The 24407-nt window shown below is 33.3% G+C and overlaps 1 protein-coding gene across 2 annotated transcripts in view; it reads left to right on the top strand.

The window, feature by feature from the left end:
• Nucleotides 1-24407, top strand: part of MS3_00002301 (uncharacterized protein) — a 67615-nt gene that overhangs the window by 36256 nt on the left and 6952 nt on the right. The window contains exons 4-6 of one of the 2 annotated variants that reach the window (XM_051209879.1): nucleotides 5493-5596; nucleotides 16441-16716; nucleotides 19553-19960. In XM_051209879.1, coding sequence (XP_051075350.1) covers nucleotides 5493-5596; nucleotides 16441-16716; nucleotides 19553-19960 — 788 coding nt within the window. The remainder of the gene's footprint in view (nucleotides 1-5492; nucleotides 5597-16440; nucleotides 16717-19552; nucleotides 19961-24407) is intronic. The other variant, XM_051209880.1, reaches the window with a different exon arrangement.

Here is a 24407-nt window from a genome sequence, read left to right as displayed (position 1 = left end):
TATGTGGTAGTTGAAGATAATCAACAGGGTACCCTGTTTGGCTTAGGTTTCATATCATTTAGCATTCGTCATCGATTTTTGCCTTTAAAATTAGGGGGAAATGTACTTCTGTGGTGGATTAGACTAGTAGTCACACTGTAAGTTGATCAACAGTATTCTTTCACCACTAACCAGTAATCATTCACTTGTAACTATTTCAGTCCTACGAAGGAGGCAATTCGTGACCAGAATAACTCATTGGCAACATCTCAAATTGAGAAATTGAATGACAAAAGGAAAGAATTCTTCATTGAACACAATTCCTCTTGAGGTTACGGGTCTAACTTGTTGATGAGTGCCAAATAGCACAAATCTAAGTCCAGCATTTCCAATCGACTATCTTCAGTCACCTGACAAATGGGTTGCTGCAAGAGTAGAATAAAAATCCTCTTTAACTTTTATGTTCCATAATGTTTTAATTTCAGTAATTGGAATAAGACATTTCTATAAGTAAATATAAATGGAACATAAAAGTTAAAGAGGATTTTTATTCTACTCTTGCAGCAACCCATTTGTCAGGTGACTGAAGATAGTCGACTGGAAATGCTGGACCTAGATTTGTGGCATTTGGCACTCATCAACAAGTTAGTCCCGTAATTGTACCTACAATTGTAGGTACAATTAGATAATTACGCAATAGTGAAATAGTTTTGGATATAAAAAGATGAACCAAAACATGTTTAACCTACCTAATTAATATGAATGTAAATAATAGAGAATAATAACTGGTATTCAGAAACTAATATGTACATGTGTAATATTAGTAAATCCATGAAAATATTGCTGTAAATTAAAAAACCTTATCGATTTTTTGAAAACAAAATATTTTGCAAGAATATGGTAAATTGCAAATTTTGGAATTTATGGCTTGTACCATTTTCAAACTTTATTACCTTCAGTTTCTCTAGAAGCTGGAATGAATGGAAACAAAACAGATTCTGTGTAAAAAAAGAAACGGTAAACTAAGGTGAAAAATATTTAATAGTTGAATTCATGAGTCAATTAAAGCTAGACTACCATGAAAAACCTGAAAGCACTGGACGGCCGTTTCGTTCCAGTATGGAATTCCTCAGTAGTGTGCATCTACAATCTCGCACACGGGACTCGAACCTGCGAGAAAGCTTAACCTTTAGATCGCTGAGCCGGTACCCAACTTCAATTAATCCACGAAATTGTGCCACTGTCCACCATTGTCTTTAGTGAGTTACTATCTCACAACAGACCTGGTTGAACTTCACTTGTCACTGCTTCTCACTAGAACTCCAGGAAATACCACTTGAAGCCAGTCACTAGTGAGCATTTGATGATCATTATCAGAAAGGAGGGGGTTATGGATATTATAGTAATTTAATAAGGATATAAATCTAACATCAGGAATGTTAATGAGTTACGCAGCAAACCCTTAGCATTATCACAGAATATATAGATCACACTTTGAAACATGAGATAGGTCATTCAGTCTTTTTTCTCGATGTGTCTGGTAAGGAGGAGTGATGAATCTTTGAAAAGGTCTATTTACTGAAAACAAACATGTAACAGCTAGCTAATCAACTTCTATATCTGGGTTCCACTAAGAAAGAAGAGGAATCTTATTCTCTCTTTATGTCACCGAATACATCAATTATTCAGTACAGAATGAGTTGAAGAACGTGTATTTCTTAGAAGAACCTGAGGTGAAAACAGCTATCCAAGCTGCTTCATAGAGAATATATATATGATTGTACAGCTGGATAATAATTTCGTTGAACAGAGATTCCTTCTTGAAATTCTTGTTTTAATTGTTTAAATGGTAATTATATATCAATACATTTTACTACAAAATACTTTCTAAATTTGTTGATAATTTTTCTCTAACTCTATAGTCATCTACTAGAGACAACGTCTTGATATTCATCATTTACTCATGTTTCCATACCATAAAAATGAGTAGCCTCTTTTTATATGGAATTTATATAGTTTTGTATTATTCTCAAACCATTTGGCATCATGTATTGTTCCTTCTGAAAAGAGTAAGCTCAGAAATCTGGAAGAAAAGCTTTAGCACAAGAAATTGATATGGAATAAATGAAACTTGGCTAGCAGTCAAAACCAGTACATGCGTTTTGTCCTATTTGGAACTCGTTAACTAGAGGTACTTGAATCTCAGAGTTGATGATCACTCCGGGACTCGAACTCAGTACCACTGCTAACCGAATTCCATCTATTCTATATCAACCTGTGTTATAATGGTTAATCTCTAAGGAATCAGAATAGAACGCCCATATAATAACCAAAACTGATCAAATTTTAGTAAAAAAAAACAAAACAAATCAACAACGAGATAATTCGCACCATTTCAAATTGAATTTAATGTAAGAAGTTGTAGCGTTGTGATGTAATATTAAATATAGTTTCAGCCTTGTCACAATCCATACACTATATGTCTATTAGTAATCAAAACAATCAGTTTGTCTACAGTTAATTTATCTTGGTATTTTCAACAGAATACTTAGACGAATAATTCAGAAATAAATATTATTCTATAGAATTACATTTATACTACTGTCTAAACTATTATTACATTGAAATGAATCAGTGTTTAAATAAAGCAGAACATTTTGATAGGCGCCAAAAAGAAATTCTTTGACAGGATTATCTTATTAGTTAAGTTTCAATGTTTTCTATCATTATGCTTTACATGTGAAAAGAATTTGATAGACAAATTAGAATTTACTAAGATTTAGTAAAGTTTAATTTGGTCTAATACATAGTATAAGAGAAACTTCATAAGATTTAGTCTGTGTGCAATATACTTGAAATGTTAAGTAATTTATTTTAGTTGCAATTAATAGTTGATATTATTGTGATGTGAGTTACTTATATCCACATAAGTAGTATATAACGGTGGTCAGACATATAATGTATTTCTGTTGAAGATCGAGAAGGAAAGAACGAGAATGGAACACAATTGGTATGAAAATGCATGAACAATGAGATCTGATACAATGGACTGATATTTGCAAAGCGAACAGTGAAGATTGAGATGATGGATTAATATAATGCAAATTAACTATTCACTATATGGTTCTCAGATTTTATTGACATGCTCTGTAATTTCATGTCTAGTACATTCGATTGTACCCACTCGTGTTTTTGTTCATTATTAGAGTGAAAATAATCTCTGGGATGCAGGGAGATCCGGCTGACGAGTCCTAAATGGGATGAAATGCGCATCCTGGATTCAACTGCTAGCCACCATTCAACTTTGAATACAATTTAGTTAGAATTGGAAGAAAAGTCATGAATATCTTAGCGAGTCCAGTATTGAAAACCATCGAGAAGATAAATTTACTACCCTCATGAATAGCGAGATTCAGTGAAAGACAATGAAAAAGGCAATAACTTAAGGTTATTTAGCTGAAATCTAATGACTCACATTTTCAACTTCAGTCAGTGAATCATTTGAGATTATCCTAAAGGAATATTATCGATGATTGGTCATCAGACTCGGAACTTGATTTACTTCACTATCTAGCTTCTGAGAAGTCTCATATCGTTACGAGACTGTTGTCTAGTGCTTACTGATTGTCTAGCTTAAGTTAGTCCATGATGGTGGTTTCAGATATATGTTTAATTCTGACAATGATATAATTACACAATTATTATAAAGGTTTTAAGTTACCCGTTCTTAATAATAATAATAGTAGTAATAATAATATAAACAGTCAAATAGTTAATGACTTACTGAACTCAATAGCTCAGTGAGTAACGCCTTAGTTGTTGAAATATTAAAGGTACATCCAGTTGAAAAATCTCAAATAAAACGAAACGAACGTCGTGGATTCAACTTCTAGTCACAATTTATTTATTCAGTAATATATTTAGTTTGTGTTTAGCTAACTCTGAGTGCTGACTTTCATATCAGTTATAAGTATGAATAATTTTGGTTAAAGTTTTATTTTAGTATCACATTTCCTAACATATTTTTTCAAGGACTTAAAAAACGGTACCGTAGTGAACGAGAACACAGGGAGGGACAATTAAATGTATTTAAACACAAAATTACAGACTCTTCTAGTAAAATCTGAGAACCATACTATAAAGACTTCATTTGCAAAATCTCGATCAATTGTCTCATACTCGATTGTTCTTTCGTTACCACACCAATCATTCTCTGTTCTCATTCTCTTTTCTTCGATCTTCTTAACTTTCTACCGCCAGACATTTCATTTTCAACTGATGATATATACTACTTATATCTATCGATATCAGTAGCACACACAACGGTACATTTACGACTAATATGTTTGTTCATGCTTATATCTAATATTTTAAATGAATCAAACTGCAAACAATAAACCTTGGGATTATGAATCAGCTTTTTTAAATGATAAAGTGGGCAATACTTTCCTGATGTAGGAATAGTTTGTCAATTAATGCTGATCGGTGTACGTTATTATGTCTGTTGGTTAATAACAATCTCCAAGACGACTTATACTTAGGTTTCCTTTCATTTAACTTTATAAATTTATTAATTACCCATTGCTTCAAAGTATTCAATCATTTTTATGTATCTGTTTTATAAAGAAAGAAAATTTTCCGCCTCTTTCCATTTTGTACTCTTCACTATCTAATTATTTACAAACTTCTTACTACGTAAAGGATTTAATTTTTTGTGATGACTATTCTAAATCTATCTACCCACGTTTGACCTTCTATTTCCAATGTTTGACTATTGATGAGGCTTTTTGATATTTGAGATCATGAGTCAATTGAAGCTAGACCAACATGGAAAACGGCCGTTTCGTCCTATCGTAGGACTCCTCAGCAGTGCGCATCCACGATGTGTCGCTCAGTTTCGTGAATTAGTTGAAGTTAAACATTCACACCGTTGGATACCGGCCCATTGGTCTAGTGCTTAAGCGCTCGCACGCGAGACTGATAGGTCTCGGGTTCGAGTCACGCAGAGGGCGGGATCGTGGATGCTTACTGCTGGGGAGTCCCACAATATGACTAAACGGCCTTCCAGAGCTTGCAGGTTTTCCATGGCGGTTTAGCTTCAGATGACTAATGATCTCAACTATTGAAATTACTACAATCTCCACAAAACCGCTTCTGATAAAACTTTTATTATCGTATTTTATTATTCTTACTACTATCAGTACACCGGTCTTCCTACTATCAACTTGTACTTTTACCTATTATGTGTGGTGACTTTTTCTATTTCAATGTGATTATTGACCCAAATTACCTTGATTGGTTTAACATTTTCGTATAAATATTCATGTATATTAGAGTAAAGCCTGATGACGATCTAACTGAAAACAATTGTTCGCTTACATATGTTGTTCTAATTAAATCTTTACTTACAACTTCTATTCATTTATGTGTGTTTTATAAATTGTTATAGCTAAAGTATATTCATAACAAGAGAAAAATACAGAGTTATTCTTATTTTTATACAATTTCATTAGGTCCAAGCTTTCGTAAAATTCAAACTCTTCATAATGGAAATGCAACACAGAAACGTTTTCCATCAGATACTACACTTAATTCAACAACAAGAGAAGGAGCTCAAGTAAGAAGTAACAATTTTATTCAGTTTACCTTAAAAATTGAAATTGGTCAACATATTCACATAACAACAATTTATTATTTAATTATGTAATCATTATTATGCTATCTGATCCTAAAATCCAATTTAATTCTATCTAATTAATTGTAGTTTATTACCTTATGTAAGTGACTAAATGTCGTAGTTTACATTGATTGATGTTATATATCTGGCAAAAAAATAACAGAATTCTATGGATCTTATCAGAAAGTACCAAATATCACTAAACTTAGATCAATTGAATTAGTCTAGATCAAATATTTTTCAATTTAGATCCTTTATAAAATTCAGGTAAACCACTACCTTAAAAGTATCCATATTTCTTTATTGTGATAAAAAGAATACAAAAAGGTTTTGAACGGAATATGTAGAACTCATAGGTAAATAATTAATTTTATTGTTATACATCTCTTGAATTCATTGTTGAGTTCACTAATGTGTATTTTATCAGACTGGACATCTGCTCACTAGTGATTTACTTCAAGAGATACTCCTGGAGTTCTAGTGAGAATCCGTTACCAGTGGAGTTCAATCAGGTCTGCTGTGAGATATCAACTCACTGAAGACAATGGTGGATGTGTCGATCAACTTCATGGGTTGGTTGAAGTTTGACATTAACACCATTGGATACCGGCTCAGTGGTCTAGTTGGTTGAGCGCCTGGCGCGAGACTGACAGGTCCTGGGTTCGAATCTTGCGAGGGGCGGGATCGTGGATGCTCACTGCTGAGGAGTCCCACACTAGGTCGAAACGGCCTTCAGTACTTGCAGGTTTTCCATGGTAGTCTAGCTTCAATTGACTCATGATTTCAATCAGTGAAATTATATCTTTCTTATAATTCTTAAATAGATAATCTTTAAAACCTTGTTTCTTACTACCCCTCAATTGTTACATAACTTTAAATTTCTACTTTAAGTACTCCTGTAAATGACGTAATAATTCTATTCCTTATTTATGGACCACTATATGTAAAAAATAAGCAATAGAAGCCGCGCCCACCTGGAGTCCCTCCGGGGGCTACGGCCGGTCCCAAGCCCGGATAAAGGAGGAGGGTTGAGCATTGGGTTAACGACCCAACCCGTAGAAAACTAACTCGCTAAAAAAACGCTAACAAAAAAAGTATTCAACCCTTTTAAACTCTGCCCTGGGAGTCAGAAGGTCTTCATTTAGAAGAGCTATGACGCCTCATGATGAAAGCCGAGTCCCTTCGGAAGTCACGAGGCCGATGCCCCTTCTGACAACCAGAGCAACCATTTATTTAGGTACATGTAATACTCTTACAATGTGGAAGACCGGGAGAGTCTTCCAAATCGCTGCAGAAATGAGGAAATACAACCTAGAGGTGCTTGGGATCAGTGAAACTCATTGGACGAAAGTTGGACAACATATGTAAAAAAGTAACCATAGATACAAATGCCCAGTTCTAGTAAATTATATTAACAGAACAAAAATCTCTACACTGAAATGTCTTCGTATTGTTTAAACAGTAAATATCAATAATTCATAGGATATTCATTATCCACATAACAAAATCTCGATTTTCTCAACTAGTTCTTTAAACATCCATTTAATACCATAGTACTAAACACTAGAAATTAGAACAATAATTTCTAAAAATGTGGTTCAAGAATTTGTTACTAACATGTCAACTGATATATTTTCTTTTTACATATCTTGGTCTAATTTCACAGCTGTTTTTTCCCCATTGTGTTTATTGTCTATTGGCTCGAGTTGTTTATTTTTTTCCTCTTTCATAATTAGTTTTATCTATGTGTACATAATTGTTGTGATCCATAAGTTATTGATCCATATGTAAGGTAACCAATGACGTAGTTTGGAATCTTTCTGTAAATGTCACTCCTTAAATTAATTAGTACTACCTTAAATATATATTTATTCCTTTCTTTTATGTTATTTTTAGTTTAAATATAGTTAACTGGTATTGGAATTCAATATAATAACCATGTAGATACATAATAAAACAAGATATTTTATCATGAGAGATAGTTCGAAAGATATAAGGAGTGAGAAGAATGTCATGAAATTTCGATATAATTTAGATTATTGCTTACTGACTTCTAAGTACATGTATACTTCCAACTGTTTGAATGCCTAGTTAGAATGACAATAACATTGCAACACATACTTTAGTGATAAAGCACCTATGTCGAGCCCACATAGGTTATTCTAGTTTCTGGACAAACCAATCTATTCAATTTCTCTTAAACTACATTTTTAATTTTGTTAATTATTTGATTCGCCTTGCTTAGCCTTTCCTTTGCCTTGCTTTACTTCGAATCGATTTGGCTATAACTATTGACTAACGCTTAATTAAAGGGAGTTGATTTGCATGCCCATTTTACTGAGCGTCGTTTCGTTTCGTTTATTTCGATGCGATTCTCTGATTGTCTATTTTGAATAACGATTGTACAAAATATACGTATTCAAGACTTCATTATCGTATTTGACTTATTTAATTTCGTTCTTTACTTCATCACTATCAAAGATAAATAAATTTCGTTAATAGAAACAATGAATTACTCATATTAACTAATTCTCCTTACATTCATTACTAGTTAAGACATTAAGAAATCCATGAGGTTACTCTTGTACACTTTACAAAGTAACGCTACACAACTGAGTATGTTGACAAATACATTTATACTGGTTTAATTCAGATACATACCATCAGAATTAGAACTTCTAAAATCAAACCGATTAAATGTTAATAGTAAAATCTGATTGAAACTTGCCAATCGCCTAACTATAACCATCTAGAAGTGGAAAATGTATGTATCTATGTTGAGTTGCATAATTTAGCGATTAGACTGTCGACCAACCTAACTGGATTTAGTGTATATAAACTGCCAGTAATGGTTCTGGTACCAGTGAGTACACGAATCGCGCAATCTATTCCCAAGCTTAAATATGTGGTACTTCGTGTTCCGACATTAAAACGACTGTAAGTTTTCCTTATTCCTTATGATAATCTTTGCTGATGTGATCATAAATAATAAAAACACAATTGCTGGTCTAAGTGTTATTGAAATATGTGATTATTATGCATCAGTGAGCACTTTTCTTCGGTCAAATATGTAAAGATATGTCATTCTAAGAAGAAAATCATCTCATTATAATACTTACTTACTTACGCCTGTTACTCCCAATCGAGCATTGGCAGCTGACCAGCATTCTCCAACCCACTCTGTTCTGGACCTTCCTTTATAGTTCTATCCAATTGTTGTTCATTCTTCTCACGTCTATCTCGGAGTAGTGTGTTATTTGGTCTTCCTCTCCTCCTTTGAGCTTGAGGATTCCATGTGAGGGCTTGCCTTGTGACACATTGGGTGCTTTCCTCAATGTGTATCCTATCCACTTCCAACACTTCTTCTTGATTTCTTCCTCCTCTGGATTCTCGTTTGTTCTCTTTCATAGTAGGTTGTTGTTGTTGGTAGAGTCTGTCCAACGAATCCGAAGTATTTTGCGTAGATAACTGTTAATAAACATGTGTATCTTCTGGATAATGGCTTTTGTTGTTCTCCGAGTTTCCACGCCATATAGTAGAACTGTGTTGACATTTGTATTGAAAATTGTGACTTTAGTGTTGGTTACCAATTGTTTTGAGTTCCAGATGTTCTTCAATTGTAGACATGGTGCTCATGCTTTGCAGATTCGCGCCTTCATATCTGCACCAGATCCACCATGTTCATCAATGATGCTACCCAAATATGTAAAGGTTTTTACATCTTCCAAATCTTCTCCGTGAAGTGTGATTTGATTGTTGCATGTTGTGTTGTATCGCAGAATCTTGCTTTTCTCTTTATGTATGTTGCTCATAATAATACCGAAATACTAATACTATTACTACTACTACTACTACTCACAATGTCAATAATAATAATAATAACAATAATAAAATCATGCTTTTTTGTGGGTGGAATGTAATTGGTAGATAATTACAAGTAGGAAAGGGTTTTACCATATAGAATGGTTGATAATTTCATGAAATACAGTTTACAAACCATAAAATATTGTCAGTAAATTACTAACTTCAGTTTTTCAGTAATTTAAACACTCTAAATCATTGGATTTCAGGTCAGTGGCCTACAGCAACACACCTTCCGTAAGATCTTAATGTCTTGTTTCTAATCTCTGGCATGGTTTTGAGTAGGCAATTTTAAGGAGTTTCAAAATAAAACAGAACGGTTGTCCAGTACTCCCGTTATTTTTAAATGTTATTTCAGTTGATATAACATTGTGATAGAAACCGATATTAACTTAAATGTTTATGGTTATCAATGGAAATAAATTGTAATTCATCTGAGATAATTATTACCTGAAAAAGATAAGTTAATTTTATAACACTAGGATTATGTCAATTATGTCGCCAGTATGAATGATTTAGATACACTGGAGTGAGATGAGTGGAAAGCAAACAAACAACATCGATAGTGGACTATAGTAAATAAGCTATCAGTTGAAAATGAATAAAAAACAAACTGAGATATGTTTTTTAACCATTTGTGTATCAAGACAGGAAACATATTCACAAACCCTATGTAACATAAATGAAGTGATTTCAATAATTTTCTCTTATATCTTATATGTGTTTTACATGAACACATTTTATTTTAATTGGTAACAGGAACTTAGATATGAACAAATGGTAAAACTATAATTTATGGACGACCTTTGGGCGACGCTAGGCTGACCTTCAGAGTATCCACCTGATAACTAGAATCAAGTGAGGGTTATAAATTAGCGTGAGGAATTCGAATTATGATTTACGGTTGATGGTTAAGGTTAGAAATTAGATTTAGGGTTTTCATCACGAACTGACACCAGATATAATGCCAAGACTCTATTTAGCCAAATGAATGAGTGAATTTCCCACCAAAATCTAAGACCTGTTATCTTATACCTAATTAGTTCGTCCATAAATTATAGACTCGCCTGAACAAATTCTTAAAATCAGCTGCAAATATTGAGATGTGGATAATTAACTTCATTTTTCAGTTGATTCCCGCCTATTTTTGAAAGAACATAATTATAGGAAGCGGTATTATGTAATAAAGATCAAATGAAAACATCTTATTTTTTAAGAATTCCCTTATCAAACTGCCACTCTTTGGACATCTTTTCAAACAATCTCAGTCAACAGAATTTCACAATCCCATTAATTATGTACAACCTATCTAGTTATAACTTATTAACACTAGAATATTACACTTACTAGAACGTGTCACTAATTTGTCATCTGATAAAAATCACCTCAATTTTTCCATTGCAAGAAGTAAAACTGAGTGTCATATATGAATGTAATCAGTTGTTTTGTTTGGTTGTCAGTCAAAATATTCAATCGTTTCAGTGAATTTCAATAAAACCTGATTATTGGCTACCTCTCTCAGTTCAGACTATAGTAGCTATTACTATCATTAAATAATTAACTAGTTCAATCATTATCGATGAGTAAAATTTTCTCACTGACCTTTAAAATTCTGACATTATTATTATTATTATTATTATTATTATCATCATCATCTTCGATAGTCATATTTGAACACGATTCAGTAGTTCTGCAGTATAATGTCCAATTTTTTGATAAAGTTTTGTTCTCTGGGCTGGATGATTTGGTCGTGAAGCTTTCATCGCTATTCTGAGCGACATCATCAATATAAACTTCAGGTAGAAGTGAAGTGTTTGAATTTCTCTATACGTGGTTCACAGCTTGTCCTGTCTATATGACATCGTCCAGAAGAACGATGAAAGTTCCACGACCAAATCAACCAGCTCAGAGAACAAAACTTCATCAAAATCATCCACTTGAGCTACAAATCTCCACCATCTCATAATGTTCAATACATTGATCTTCATTACTTACACTACATCAAATGAAACAATATATAGTTATAATGGTAATTGTCATTTAATTTAATTTAAAACGTTGTATAGAAATTGTCAAGGACGAATTCTCAAGTTTATCAAAGCTTTGGCTATTCGTAAATTTAACCCCTTTTTATGTGTACAAAAACAATTTGTCGTAACCTTGAATTTACTTTGGTAATCCTTAAGTCATTCTATGGCCTAGGATAACGTGATAATTTCTTATTCTTTCTATACGATATAAAATTGTTTCTCTCCCCATTGTCACCTTTTTACTTGAACTTTCATTTAATTGACCTTTATTAATTTTCATATAAAAACGCCCTGACAAGTATATGTGTGACCAGATTGTTCGAAATTATGGCCCAAATATATCACATTATTCAAATGAACTGTCTTCTCATGATGTTATCGAAATTTAATTTTTACTGTATATCAATAGTTGAAATCATGAGTCGATTGAAGCTAGACCACCATGGAAAACCTGCAAGTACTGAAGGCCGTTTCGACCTAGTGTGGGACTCCTCAGCAGTGAGCATCCACGATCCCGCCCCTCGCAAGATTTGAACTTAGAATCTGTCACTTTTGCGCGCGGGCGCCCAACCAACTAGACCACTGAGCCGGTATCTAACGGTGTTAATGTTTAGCTTCAACCAATCCACTGTATATAAAAGAAAAATAATGATAAGAAGAGAAAATCACACATCACATTTCCCCAAAATAATTAACATAGAAACATTGATTATTATCATCCATTCTGCTACTACCGTAGTCCCATTAAAATACGTCAATAATATTTCAAATCTCTTTGGTCTTTGCTTTACTTTAGTATAAACAAAAATAAATAACTAATGTTGATGAGATTAATAATCAGACATGTATATTTCCTCTTTCCCTGACCATGATGCATTATATATAGATACATGTACATTGTTTTGTCTGTCATATAGTACACAGTGTATTATATTGTCAGTAAAATAAACAGACAATAAAGCTGGAGGTGTTAGTCAGTTGATTATTAATTCATGAATAATCGACAAGACAATGATTCATCAAGTAAGCTTGCAAAATATATTACTGTTCGGTAAACATTTTGACATAACATTTGTAAGATGTAAATTAACATTGTATAAGGAATACATACCTTCGTGTGCTTGTATGTGTATTTAACCAGCGATCTCAATTGACAGATAATTGAAAAATTATTTCATTTCAGTTAGAGTTTCATTGTTTGTATAATGTTAACATAGAATATAACTTCAACTTGTTGAAAACCATAAATATAGATAGACAAATAATGCTTCTGTAGAATGTGCTGTCATTATGAATATAACAGATATAGAAACGTTAATAGTTGAAATCATAAATCAATTAAAGCTAGGCCACCATAGAAAATCTGGAAGCACTGGATGACTGTTTTGTCCTGTTGTGGGACTCACAAGCAGTGAGCATCCAAGATCCCGCCTTGCGAGATATAGTAACTCACTGAAGATAATGGTGGATGTGTCACTCAATACTAGGTCGAAACGGCCGTCCTGTGCTTGCAGGTTTACTATGGTGGTTTAGCTTCAATTGACTCATGATCTCAACCATTAAAAAATTACTATAATATTCACAAAACCCCTTCTGATACAGATATAGAAACGTCAAATACAATAAAGGGAATTTACTAGCTATTATGAAAAAAAATCTTAAGAACAAGATGTTTTTTTTAAGATTATAAGCTACTAACGATGTCTGTTACCAGCTGGTGAATTACATATGAATAGAAGTATGCAGAATGTTAGAAAGTAAGCGTATGTTCGTTACTTTAGCTTTGAACGGAAAAATATTTGGTTTTTTATTATTGTTGTTATGTGGTCGATATAAATTGTCCAGTTAGTGGAAGTTGAGATAAATATTCAAAATGTAACCTACACAATAAATATCATTAAAGATATAAAGAATTGGAAATTGATTTAATTTCATTGTTTATAACATAATAAAAGTGAATAAACCAGAAGAATGTTGAAAGGAGCATTGTAGTAGGTAGCCACCTACTACAATAAGATCGAAGGGATTTGTATACAGTAATCAAAACGGATTTATAGTAATGATAAACGAATTGCCAATAAATACGATCGTTGCCCCCTGAACAATGTACCATATTGAATCAGCAAATATCAAAAGGTAAAACCTAGCTTCCTACTTACTGATTTATGTCTGTTACCCCTTGTGAACGAGCATAGGTCACTCACAAGAATTCCCCATCTAACTCTGTCCTCCACTCTCCTTTACAGTTGCTATTCATTCTTTTCATGTCCACTTCCAGTTCCCGATGGAATGTGTTCCTTAGTCTTCCACTTTTCCGTTTCTATTCACGATTCCAAGTTAGTGCTTGCTCCGTGATGCAGTTTGATGATTTTCGAAATATGTGTCCCATCCACTTCCAGCATCTTTTCCTGATTCCCTCTTCAGATGACAGCTGGTCTTTCCTCTCGCATAGTAGGTCGTTGCTGACGGTATGCGGTCAATGGACATTGAATATCTTGTGTAGACAACTATTTATAAATACTTGTACATTTTCGATGATGGTTGTAGTGGTTCTCCAAATTTCAGCTCTATGTAATAGAACTGTCTTGACGTTCGTATTGAAGATTATGACTTTGGCGCTGGCTTGAAGACAGTTGTTTTGAGTTCCATATATCTTGTTTAACTGTAGGAATGTTTCCATTATATTACCAATCCTTGCCTTTATGTCTGTATCGGATCCTCATTGTTCATTGATGATAAAACCTGGCTTGTTGATGTGAGTAGAGAAACAAAAATGCTTGACAAACTACGGAAGCTGTTTTTCGAGACGTTATTTCAGTTAATTCAAAGCTTTTAAAAATTTAACATTCATTTTTGTCTCTAGTCTATTCAACAGATCATAGGTTTTCGTTTGATGTATGGTTCACTACCATAGCCCTTTTTGTTCCAAAGCTATTGTAATTTAAACATAATATTTTGTACTCTATTTTCTACTCTAATTCACAGCTCTGGACATAATTGTATTTTCCTAATTATTGTACGTTGTGGTCGGGATAGTCATCTATTTATTCATGTATCTTTTACACTGATCTGAAATCGGGAAATCTCAATTGAGAGTAAATCGATTAGTGTTCCAGTTGAATTGTCTCCTCTCACTCGCGTGCTTGTCAGCCAGTGATAGAATAGTTTTCTTCTCTTTACTCCACTTTTAACTCACGCGTACTAGCCTCAAGGCTAGGCCGGTCAGCCTATTGCGTGAAGGTCTTAATCTGGATTAGACAAGTTATCCTCAGCACCAAAAGTGGGTAGACAGATCAAGGATGTAACACTTCTAGATGCAATAAATTAATATTTCGGAAAATTATTACACTTTCGAGTAACATAAAGTTACTTTGACAAAGTAATCAAATAATATTTTTGTGAATCGCTCAACACTCGAATAGATTGTCTAATGATAATGCTTCAACTAAGGATCAGTATTAAATAAAAATGTAGCGTAACAAAATCTCGAACTCACTGACTAATGGCCTATGATGTTGATTCGTAATTCAGCCAATAAGATAGTAACAATAAAGTACAGTGTGAAACCCGAAAACATTGAATAATTCTTGTTAAATTTTTTTCCTGACTTTATAATGCCAGTTCAAGAATTTCAGATCTCAATGCAAGAATAACATACTTTGTCAATCAGTTCAAATTCAGTGATCCATACTTTTTATTTTTGTCAATTTACTAACGATGATTAACTTTTTCGATGACTGATAAGGGATTCTTGTCAGATATAATTAAACTCCATCAATAACAATTTCCCTTCAGAATATAAAAACACTATCTAAGAGTTGTTAATAAGTATAGAAATAATAATAGGCTTATTTTATTTTACCTTTTAATGTCTTAGCAACTGCTAATAGTTCATCAATATGTTAAGTTGATGACAAAAACTGTTTCTAATATCAACTAACCTTCAAAATTTACTCAGTTAGATGATAGTTGACATCGTTAAATAATTGGTAATACTCCCCAAGGTTCATATCTATATGACCATATCATTATAAATCACCAGCCTAGATGATCTATGTCGAAATGACTAGAGGCCTACTCGAGTTAGACGGGAATGGTGTGACGAACCAACTAACGTCGAAGACATACTTTGCGGTCAGCATCTTACGTGGATTACCCCATTGACGTATCAAGGTACTATAGGTGCTTTGAAGACTGTACAACACAAAGGACATTATTACAGAGATATATATTAGTTAAAGTAGATACAAGCGAAGGTAAGATCACTGCCGCATGGGCCAGTCGATGGCGTACGATTAACTGATGCGCGTTGGTCGTCCTCGACCTTGACGAGGATCGATGATTTGTTCGATATTCAATGACCCAACTGCCGGATAATTCGGCTAGGGCTCAGTTGAATTTCACTGGCCCTATATCATTATCTAATAATATTACTGTATGCTGTAATTTTATGATTCTTATTAACAAAAATATTGTATTGAAAGCAATAAAATTTCAATATATTCAATTCACTATTTCAACTAGGTTTAGCCTTTTTTGTTTTTTGAACCTTATCAGATCCCAGATTGAAAAATAGGTTCAAGAAATTTAACACTACACTCATTTTTGTGCACTTTATAAAACTGATCTATTTTTCAATATTTACATGGATTAGGGTTACTATGGTACATGTCCACAGTATATACATTTAATATACTTTAGGAAACTTTATAGAGTATAAGGTATGCTCTAGTTTTTAATTAGACAAGACTCTAACAAAGTATCACAAAAGATAAGATTAGTTATCATTGTTAGAAATTGAAAGGCCTATAATATGAACATATCTATTATTTCATATCTCTAGTGTTCTATCAATAAAATAATCTGTGAACGATTTTCTTTCTTTTTATATAGATATATACATCAGGCAGTCGCCCTGGCCCAGTGACAATCCCTGCTCGAAGCAGAAGTGCACAGCCTAGTCCAGGTCCAAGTCCAACCATCAGTCCTGTAACATGTTTTCGAGCTTCTGAAAATAATTTGATACCAGGTTCTGGAGGAGAGAAGAATTCATATACAGCAACATCACAAAAAATTAATTTAAATGTTACAAATGTACAACGACGTGGTTCTTCACCTTCTAGAGTTGAACATAACAATGTAAATTCGTTTTCTTCTGATGCACCAGAGGTAATAAAAAGTTTAAATTTTTTGTAAAGGTTACTGTAGTTTTTCAACTTTTTTTCTAAAATTTATGATAATCAGAATGATAATGAACAGTCATTTACATAATACCAATTGGATTCAGTAATTGATACAACTAGACAGAACTATAAGGTTGCCATGGTTTCCAGCGTTTAGTTATTTAGTTACTTATCAATAACATATTTAAAATCCAATGGTTAAAAATACCAAATATATATATACTACACTTTCGTTCACCGTTGGTAGAGTGACAAATCTTCAGTATGTCCAATAATTTAGTTTCATGACTAATTATCCTTTCAGTTATGCGATCATTTATCACGTAGAGAAGTATTACACACTTTTTTCACATTTCTATTTTAACGTTTATGCAGAAAATGAAAATACAGTTTAGTACCTATCGGCTTAATTTTAAACCTTTATAACGAAATTAGAAAACCAGGTAATATCTCGATAGTGTAATAAAAAGACAAAAATTATCAGAACTATGTTATATATTATCAGAAAGGGGTTTTGCGGAGATTGTAGTAATTTCAACAGTTGAGATCATGAGTCATCTGAAGCTAGACCACCACGGGAAGCCTGGAAGCACTGGACGGCCGTTTCGTCCCATTGTGGGACTCCTCAGCAGTGAGCATCCACGATCCCGCCCCTCGCAAGATTCGAACCCAGGACCTGTCAGTCTCGTGCCAGGGGCTTAACAAAGTAGACCACTGAGCCGGCATCCAACGGTGTTAATGTCTAACTTCAACTAATCCATGAAATTGAGCGACACACTCACCATTGTTCAGTGCTTCCAGGTTTTCCATGGTGGTCCAGCTTCAATTGACCCATGATCTCAAATGTTGAAATATTTTATACATATTAGCACAATATATTTCGAACAATCTGATCACACATTATGTACTTGTTAAGAACATTTACATATAAAAATAAAAAGGTCGACTAGACTAGAAATAGAGGGTAAGAGGAGACAAGGATAATAAAGAAAATAATGTGAAAACAATTTGAAACTTCATCACTTTGGATAATAAGCTAATATTACCAGGATAGATTCAAGGTAAAAATAAAATGTCTTTGAATACATTAAGGGGGTTTGAATTTTCGTATGGCTAAGGCTTCAGCAAACCTTAGTATACGCCCTTTTACACTTTCGTACAACGCCACAAAAGCTGACTTCAAATCAATCTTATGACCTGTTTCAATTATGTGTTTGGCAATAGATGATATATGTTTATCCTCTACTCTTATTGGGTCATTCGATTCTATTTGTTTCTGCAACCAATTACGTACATGTTCACACACCCCAATTCTGAGATCACGATTACTACTCCCTATGCATGTTACCACACACTAAAATTAATAAGCACAGTGGAATATGACGCGATCATTTTTTCTGTCTTTTAAGTTTTCAATGGAGCTTGAACCTTGATGTTTCCATGATAATAACATTTGTTGCATAATATGTCTTGCTAATAACTGATTTAAGCCTTTATTTCAATAAAATGCTATTTGAATCACCTTTAAATGGTCAGGTAATGTAGACAGACATTTTTTCCGTCAAGGCTATAGTAGGTCTCACTGTACCATGAACTTTACATCTATTTGTGAATTTAAGGAGATAGCTGTTTTCCAATAATGTTATATTTAGCAACCTAACATCGTCAATGGCATCATTTTTGCAAATAAGATAATCTGATAATCTTCGTCTTCATATTACACTATCGAAATTTATCAAAGGGACTAATTGCTTCAAATAATATCTGTTTAATACTATCAAATAAATCACAATACGTGGAAAGTTTCTTACTACACTTCTAGTTCTTTCTGAACATTAAGACAAACTATCTATTTTAGATTTCTTCAAGTCAAATTTTTGTATCAAAAGCCTATAGCCTCAGTCAATACCTATTGGTCACGATATTATTCATTAGTATTCAATCTTATAATGTTAGATTCCTTGTTAGAGGACTCATTTAACGTTTATTTTAGATTAGATGTAATACAAAATTCTGGATCGTTAAATACAACTAAGGTCCTATTTACTGAACTTTCATTATCTAGTCAATGAGACTGAAATAACGAAATGAATTCTATCAATATTTATCTAACTTTGCCTAAAGAGATTTACTTGTTGTTACTGATAATCGAACTAATCATGAGGATTTAAATATACTTCAACATTTTTCTGAATCTCAGTTTTAAACAGTATTTGAAGTTCTGTTACAAATGTTGTATATTCGTCTTTTATTTTATCATATGAGGATTTAGATGTATTGATTAGTGGTGAGACTATAATTTATGGACGAACCTATCAGATATGATATAACAGGTCTTGGATTTTGTCATTGAAATTCCTTGATCCATTTGGCTAAATAGTGTTTCGGCATTTTAGCCTATGTCAGTTCGTGATGAAAGCTCTAAGTCTAATTCCTAACGCTAACCATCAAGTGTAAATTATAATTCTGATTCGTTACACTGGCTTATAACCTTCATATAGTCCTAGTTAGTAGGTGGACATTCTCAGGGTTACTTTAGCCTTACTCAAAGGGCATCCACAAATTACAGTATCGCCTGATTAGTTTATACTGGAAATAAGTCTTCAGATTGATATTTTTTGTGATAAAATTACTTCCCTTACACCTTAAACTCAATGATTTTAGAAACCTAAATTAGAAATGAAACCTAACTACTCGATAGCTTAGTTAGTTTTTTGTCAAATACTCGTTGTTGTTTTAAACAGAGCAAAAATGACAGGTATTTACATCGAATACATATCAGTAGTATATTTAAAACTTTTAATTTCATTATAAAAATAAAGGAAGACAATGAAGCTCACATTTTACCGTCAGTTAGAGAAATTATACGTCAAGTTGAAGCTATGACACAATCAAATGCTGCCACATCAACTACAGATATATTTACTCTTGGTCTTAATAATGGAACAACAGGGAATCATTCCATTCAAAAAGAAAATAATCAACAATCACAATTATCAAAACAACGTAAAGTAAATTCAACTAATGATAATCAATTTGCACGAACTGGTATACTTAGACAATGTGGTAGTAGTCAACGAACACCAAGTGCACCACAGCTTAGAACAGCTAATTATGGTAATTCACAAAAGTATACACCTATTCAAGCAAAATTCAATGCAGCTGTCGCTTCAAATTCACAAAATACTACAGCTCCTCCTGTTCCACCTCATGGAATTGCACGTAATAAAGTAAGTTAAATGATATTGACATTACTTAACTCTAAGTTACTATATATATTTTGTTATTTACTAAAACTGGTTCAATTATGTGATAATAGTTGTTTAGTATATTTAGAAATTTACAACTGTATAGTTCAGTTGTGATCGTGTTTTCTTTTTCTTTTTCTAATGTATCCATAAATCATAATATCATGGAACTAAAATAGTTTAAAGGTAGCCATTATGTTATTATTCTTGTGATATCCTGATGGAAACATTAAGCAAAAAGAAAAAGACATTCCCTTGTTATGTTATATATACACAATTGGTTAGTCTGAAAATAAGAATATATATATAGTCCTAGAAACATGTGGGACTAATAATCGATTACAGTAATTAGTAAGAGAATTGTTTAGCTTCGTAAATCCATGCATTATCCACTTAAAGTTACAAATCATGTATTTTTTTGATGTTGTTGTAGTGAAAACAGTAAATAACAGTAGAATGTTATGTACGTTGTACATAATTTGTGAAGTACACACTAACATTGTATGTACATTTTAATCTCATAAGATAAATTGGGGACAATAATTATGTGACTAAATGTTTGTATGTTAATAATCGTATAAGAAGGATCAGTTGATTGATTTAAATAAATTTATAGTAGAAATTACAAGAGAAAAAAATCCACAGTTATTGACATGTGCTAAACTATGATACTGAATAAATAACTAAATAAATAATATGGGACTCATCAGCAGTGAGCACCCACGACCCCGCACCGCGCGGGATTCGAGCCCAGGACCTATCGGTCTCGCACCAGGCGCCAAACCAACTAGATCACTGAGCCGAAATCCAACGGTGTTAATGTCAAACTTCAACCAACTCCATACTAGAACGAAACGGCCGTCCAGTACTTTCAGGTTTTCCATGGTGTTCTAGCTTCAATTGACTCATGATTTCAACCAGTGAAATTTCTAAAATCTCCACAAAACCCCTTCTGATAATAATCATCTGCTCACTAGTGACTGACTTCAAGAGATACTCCTGGAGTTCTGGTGAGAAGCCGTGACCAGTGGAGTTCAACCAGGTCTGTTGTGAGACATCAACTCACTGGAGGAAATGGTATACGGTGGCGCAACTTCGTGGATTGGTTGAAGTTGGACATTAACACTGTTGAATGCCGGCCGGCTCAGTGGTCTAGTTGGGTAAGCGCCTTGCGCGAGACTGATATGTCCTGTGTTCGATCGTGGATGCTCACTGCTGAGGAGTCCCCTACTAGGACGAAACGGCCATCCAGTGCTTGCAGGTTTTCTATGGTGGTCTAGCTTCAATTGATTCATGATTTCAACCAGTGAAATTTCTAAAATCTCCATAAAACCCCTTCTGAAAACAAATAACAATACCTCCAGAGTTCGAATCTCATGGAACTGGATCATGGATACTCACTGCTGAGGAGTCCTACACTAGGACGAAACCGTCGTTCAGTGCTTTCAGGTTTTCCATGATGACCTAGCTTCAATGAACTCATGAATTCAACTATTAAAAAAATTACTATAATATCCATATATGGAAAATTTGTGATGAAATTTTCTGTAGGGATTGTAGATTATGCTTAAAATACTTTTGCTATGATAATTTAACAAGGAGCATCGTCATGATAGCATTATTACTTCAAAAGAAATACTTAATATTTGATTGGTTTTTGGAGTAAGTCGACAAGAAACCTTGAACCTAGATTTCGTAACATTTGACACTCATCATCAAGATATACTTGTATTTTCGAGGGAACTGGGACTCTATGGTGGATTCGATTCTATGTCATCCAGATATATTCATCCATCACCTTATGTCTCAAGATTGTGCACACGATGGTGAGTCACCTAAACTAGTAGTCAAATTGCAACTCAGTGATCAATCAACTATAAATAATTTTAAGAGGTATTAGTGGATTAATTTAGGTCATCCAAAAGAGAACACCTGTGTGTATTTTAAAAGTTATATCGACATTGGAAACCTAGAAGCACTGGATAGCCCTTTCGTTCTAGTACGGGACTCTTCAGAAGTACGCATCTGTGAGTCCTCACACGGGGATCGAACTCAGGACCTTCGGTTTCATGCGCCAACGCGTACCCTCTATATCACTGACCCGGGATATGGTATGAAAGCTTTGCTTCATCACAGCGCTGCATTTACTCAAGAAGCAGACTGTTGAATATAATTCATCATTTTATAAGCTCTAATATATGCAATACATTTATTATTAGACACTTCTTTCAGTGTAAATGACTCACTTTAGTGTTGTTCAAACTGTTGATTGCTTCATATATTTTATTAAAGTGATACTGTAAGGGTGATGTGAAAGGTTTAAGAACAAAATCCACTTCTAAACACTTCACTTTCTGTGTACCAAGTAAGCTTAAAGATTATTCACAGTGCCTTCTTGGTAACAGCTTCATATAAGTTCAGTGGTTTTTGTCCAATCGGGAAGCTACACGTCAAGATTTTGGAATGTTCTTCCGAAAAGATATCTGGATGTTATGTCTTCGGCTCTTTCTGAGCTTCTTAGAGCTTCCTACAGTTCACCCGGAGTCGTCTTTACAAATTGTAATTCTATTAGGAAGTTTTTGGACAACACACAATATTCAATTTATTTCACGGTAGTATATCAATACATTTAAGTAGTCTAAAACAGATTTCAGTAACTTTTTTTAGCTAATAGTCAAGAGTTAACAAAAGTTCAAAGAGAATCGAAGTATAAGAGATTTATTTTAACTTCTATTCATAACATTTATTCAGTGTACCCTGTAAGAAAATTTATTAAACCTGAAGAAAACAATTGACTAGCACTTTGCAATTTTCAAGAATTATTTAATTGCATTAATCTCAATTCTAAAGTTGTAGACTGAGATCATGAACTGATTGATGTTAGACCACCGTTGGAAACCTGAAAGCACTGGACAGTCGTTTCGTTTTATTGTGGGACTCCTCAGAAGTGCAAGCAGGATCGTGGACGCGCACTGCTGAGGAGTCCCACAATAGGACGAAACGACCGTCCAGTGCTTCCAGGTTTTCAATAGTGGTTTAATATCAATCAGTTCACGATCTCAATCAAAAATGAAATTCCTTTTTCTCTTCTATCAGCTGTTATTACTTTTTGTTTATCATGAAAAATAAATAAACACCAACTGTTATTTACTTTTGTTCAACCCATAAAATATTCAACTTCTAAATGTATATTTTAATGTTTGTTGATGAAAGTAAATTTGGTCAAATGGAATGATTTTCAATAAACAATAAAATGCAATACAAATTCGTTATTTCATTTTTAAGAAAGCTTTTTAGTAAACACTCCATTAAAGCAGATATTATATATGAATTAACTAAAGTAATAGGCATACATTTTACTATTCAGTGTTTGTGTATTACTACCTATAATGAACCAAATATGTTAGTATTGTAGTGGTATTTGTTCTAATCATACAATCCTTGAAACTGAATATGAGATAACTGAGGAAATTCATATTTAACATATAACATGGAAAGAAGGTCAGCAATAGTGAACACGGCAATAATCGATCGGTATGGCGGAGTTCGGCCATACAGGCATGATCGCCCCATGTAATCTTTTGTTTTTGTGCTGAATATATTATTCTCTACCTAGAACAAAATATGTTCTTCAGAAGTATTACACGCTATATTTCTGATTATCATGATATGAAAAGTCAGTGTAGACTATGATGTGACTTCCACGTAAGATCTTATAGATTAGGTAGTCACGTTGTGACATATCTACAATTTTGGGATTAAGCTTATTATCATAGTAGCAAAGATAAATGTATTACTAAAGAAGTAGACCATAATTCTGCAGTATAACGTGTAATGATATAGACTATTCAAAATATGAACAGTGAAGGCGAGTGAATATTTTTTCACTATTCTATATCCAAATGGAGTATGTGTAATATTGTTATCATAAAGCAATTAAGACATACGTTTAGATAAAAAGAATTCAGACTAAATGTGAGTAGTTTGTACCGATCGAAATATGTGCGTACTGCTGAGGAGTTCCACAATAGGATGAAACGGCTCTCCATTGCTTCCAGGTTTTCCATGGTAGTCTAGCTTCAATTAACTAATGATCTCAACTATTAAAATTGCAATATGTGTTTATTTTGTTGAAAATGATAAAACCTTTCACTATCATTAGCAAATAATGAGGCATCATGTTTGATTTTCAATACTAAATCAAATTATTTGTTAATACGGATATGTAGTGATTAAAATTGCATACGTTAATTGACATATATTAATAGTAATTAATGTGATTGTCTTGTTACTTAGGGATTCGTATACTCGATCTTGTATCCCATCGTGTGAGAGCTAATTATAAACTACTCAGTCTCTTAAAATCGAACTAAGTGAATAATAATTCACATCTTTTGCCTAGTGGATGAAAGTCTTTCCCAGATGAGTA

Source organism: Schistosoma haematobium, chromosome 1 (genome assembly GCF_000699445.3).
Source record: "Schistosoma haematobium chromosome 1, whole genome shotgun sequence".
NCBI classification, from domain to species: domain Eukaryota; kingdom Metazoa; phylum Platyhelminthes; class Trematoda; order Strigeidida; family Schistosomatidae; genus Schistosoma; species Schistosoma haematobium.
Note: the sequence above shows the minus strand (reverse complement) of the source record. Positions and strands in the feature narration are given on the sequence as shown.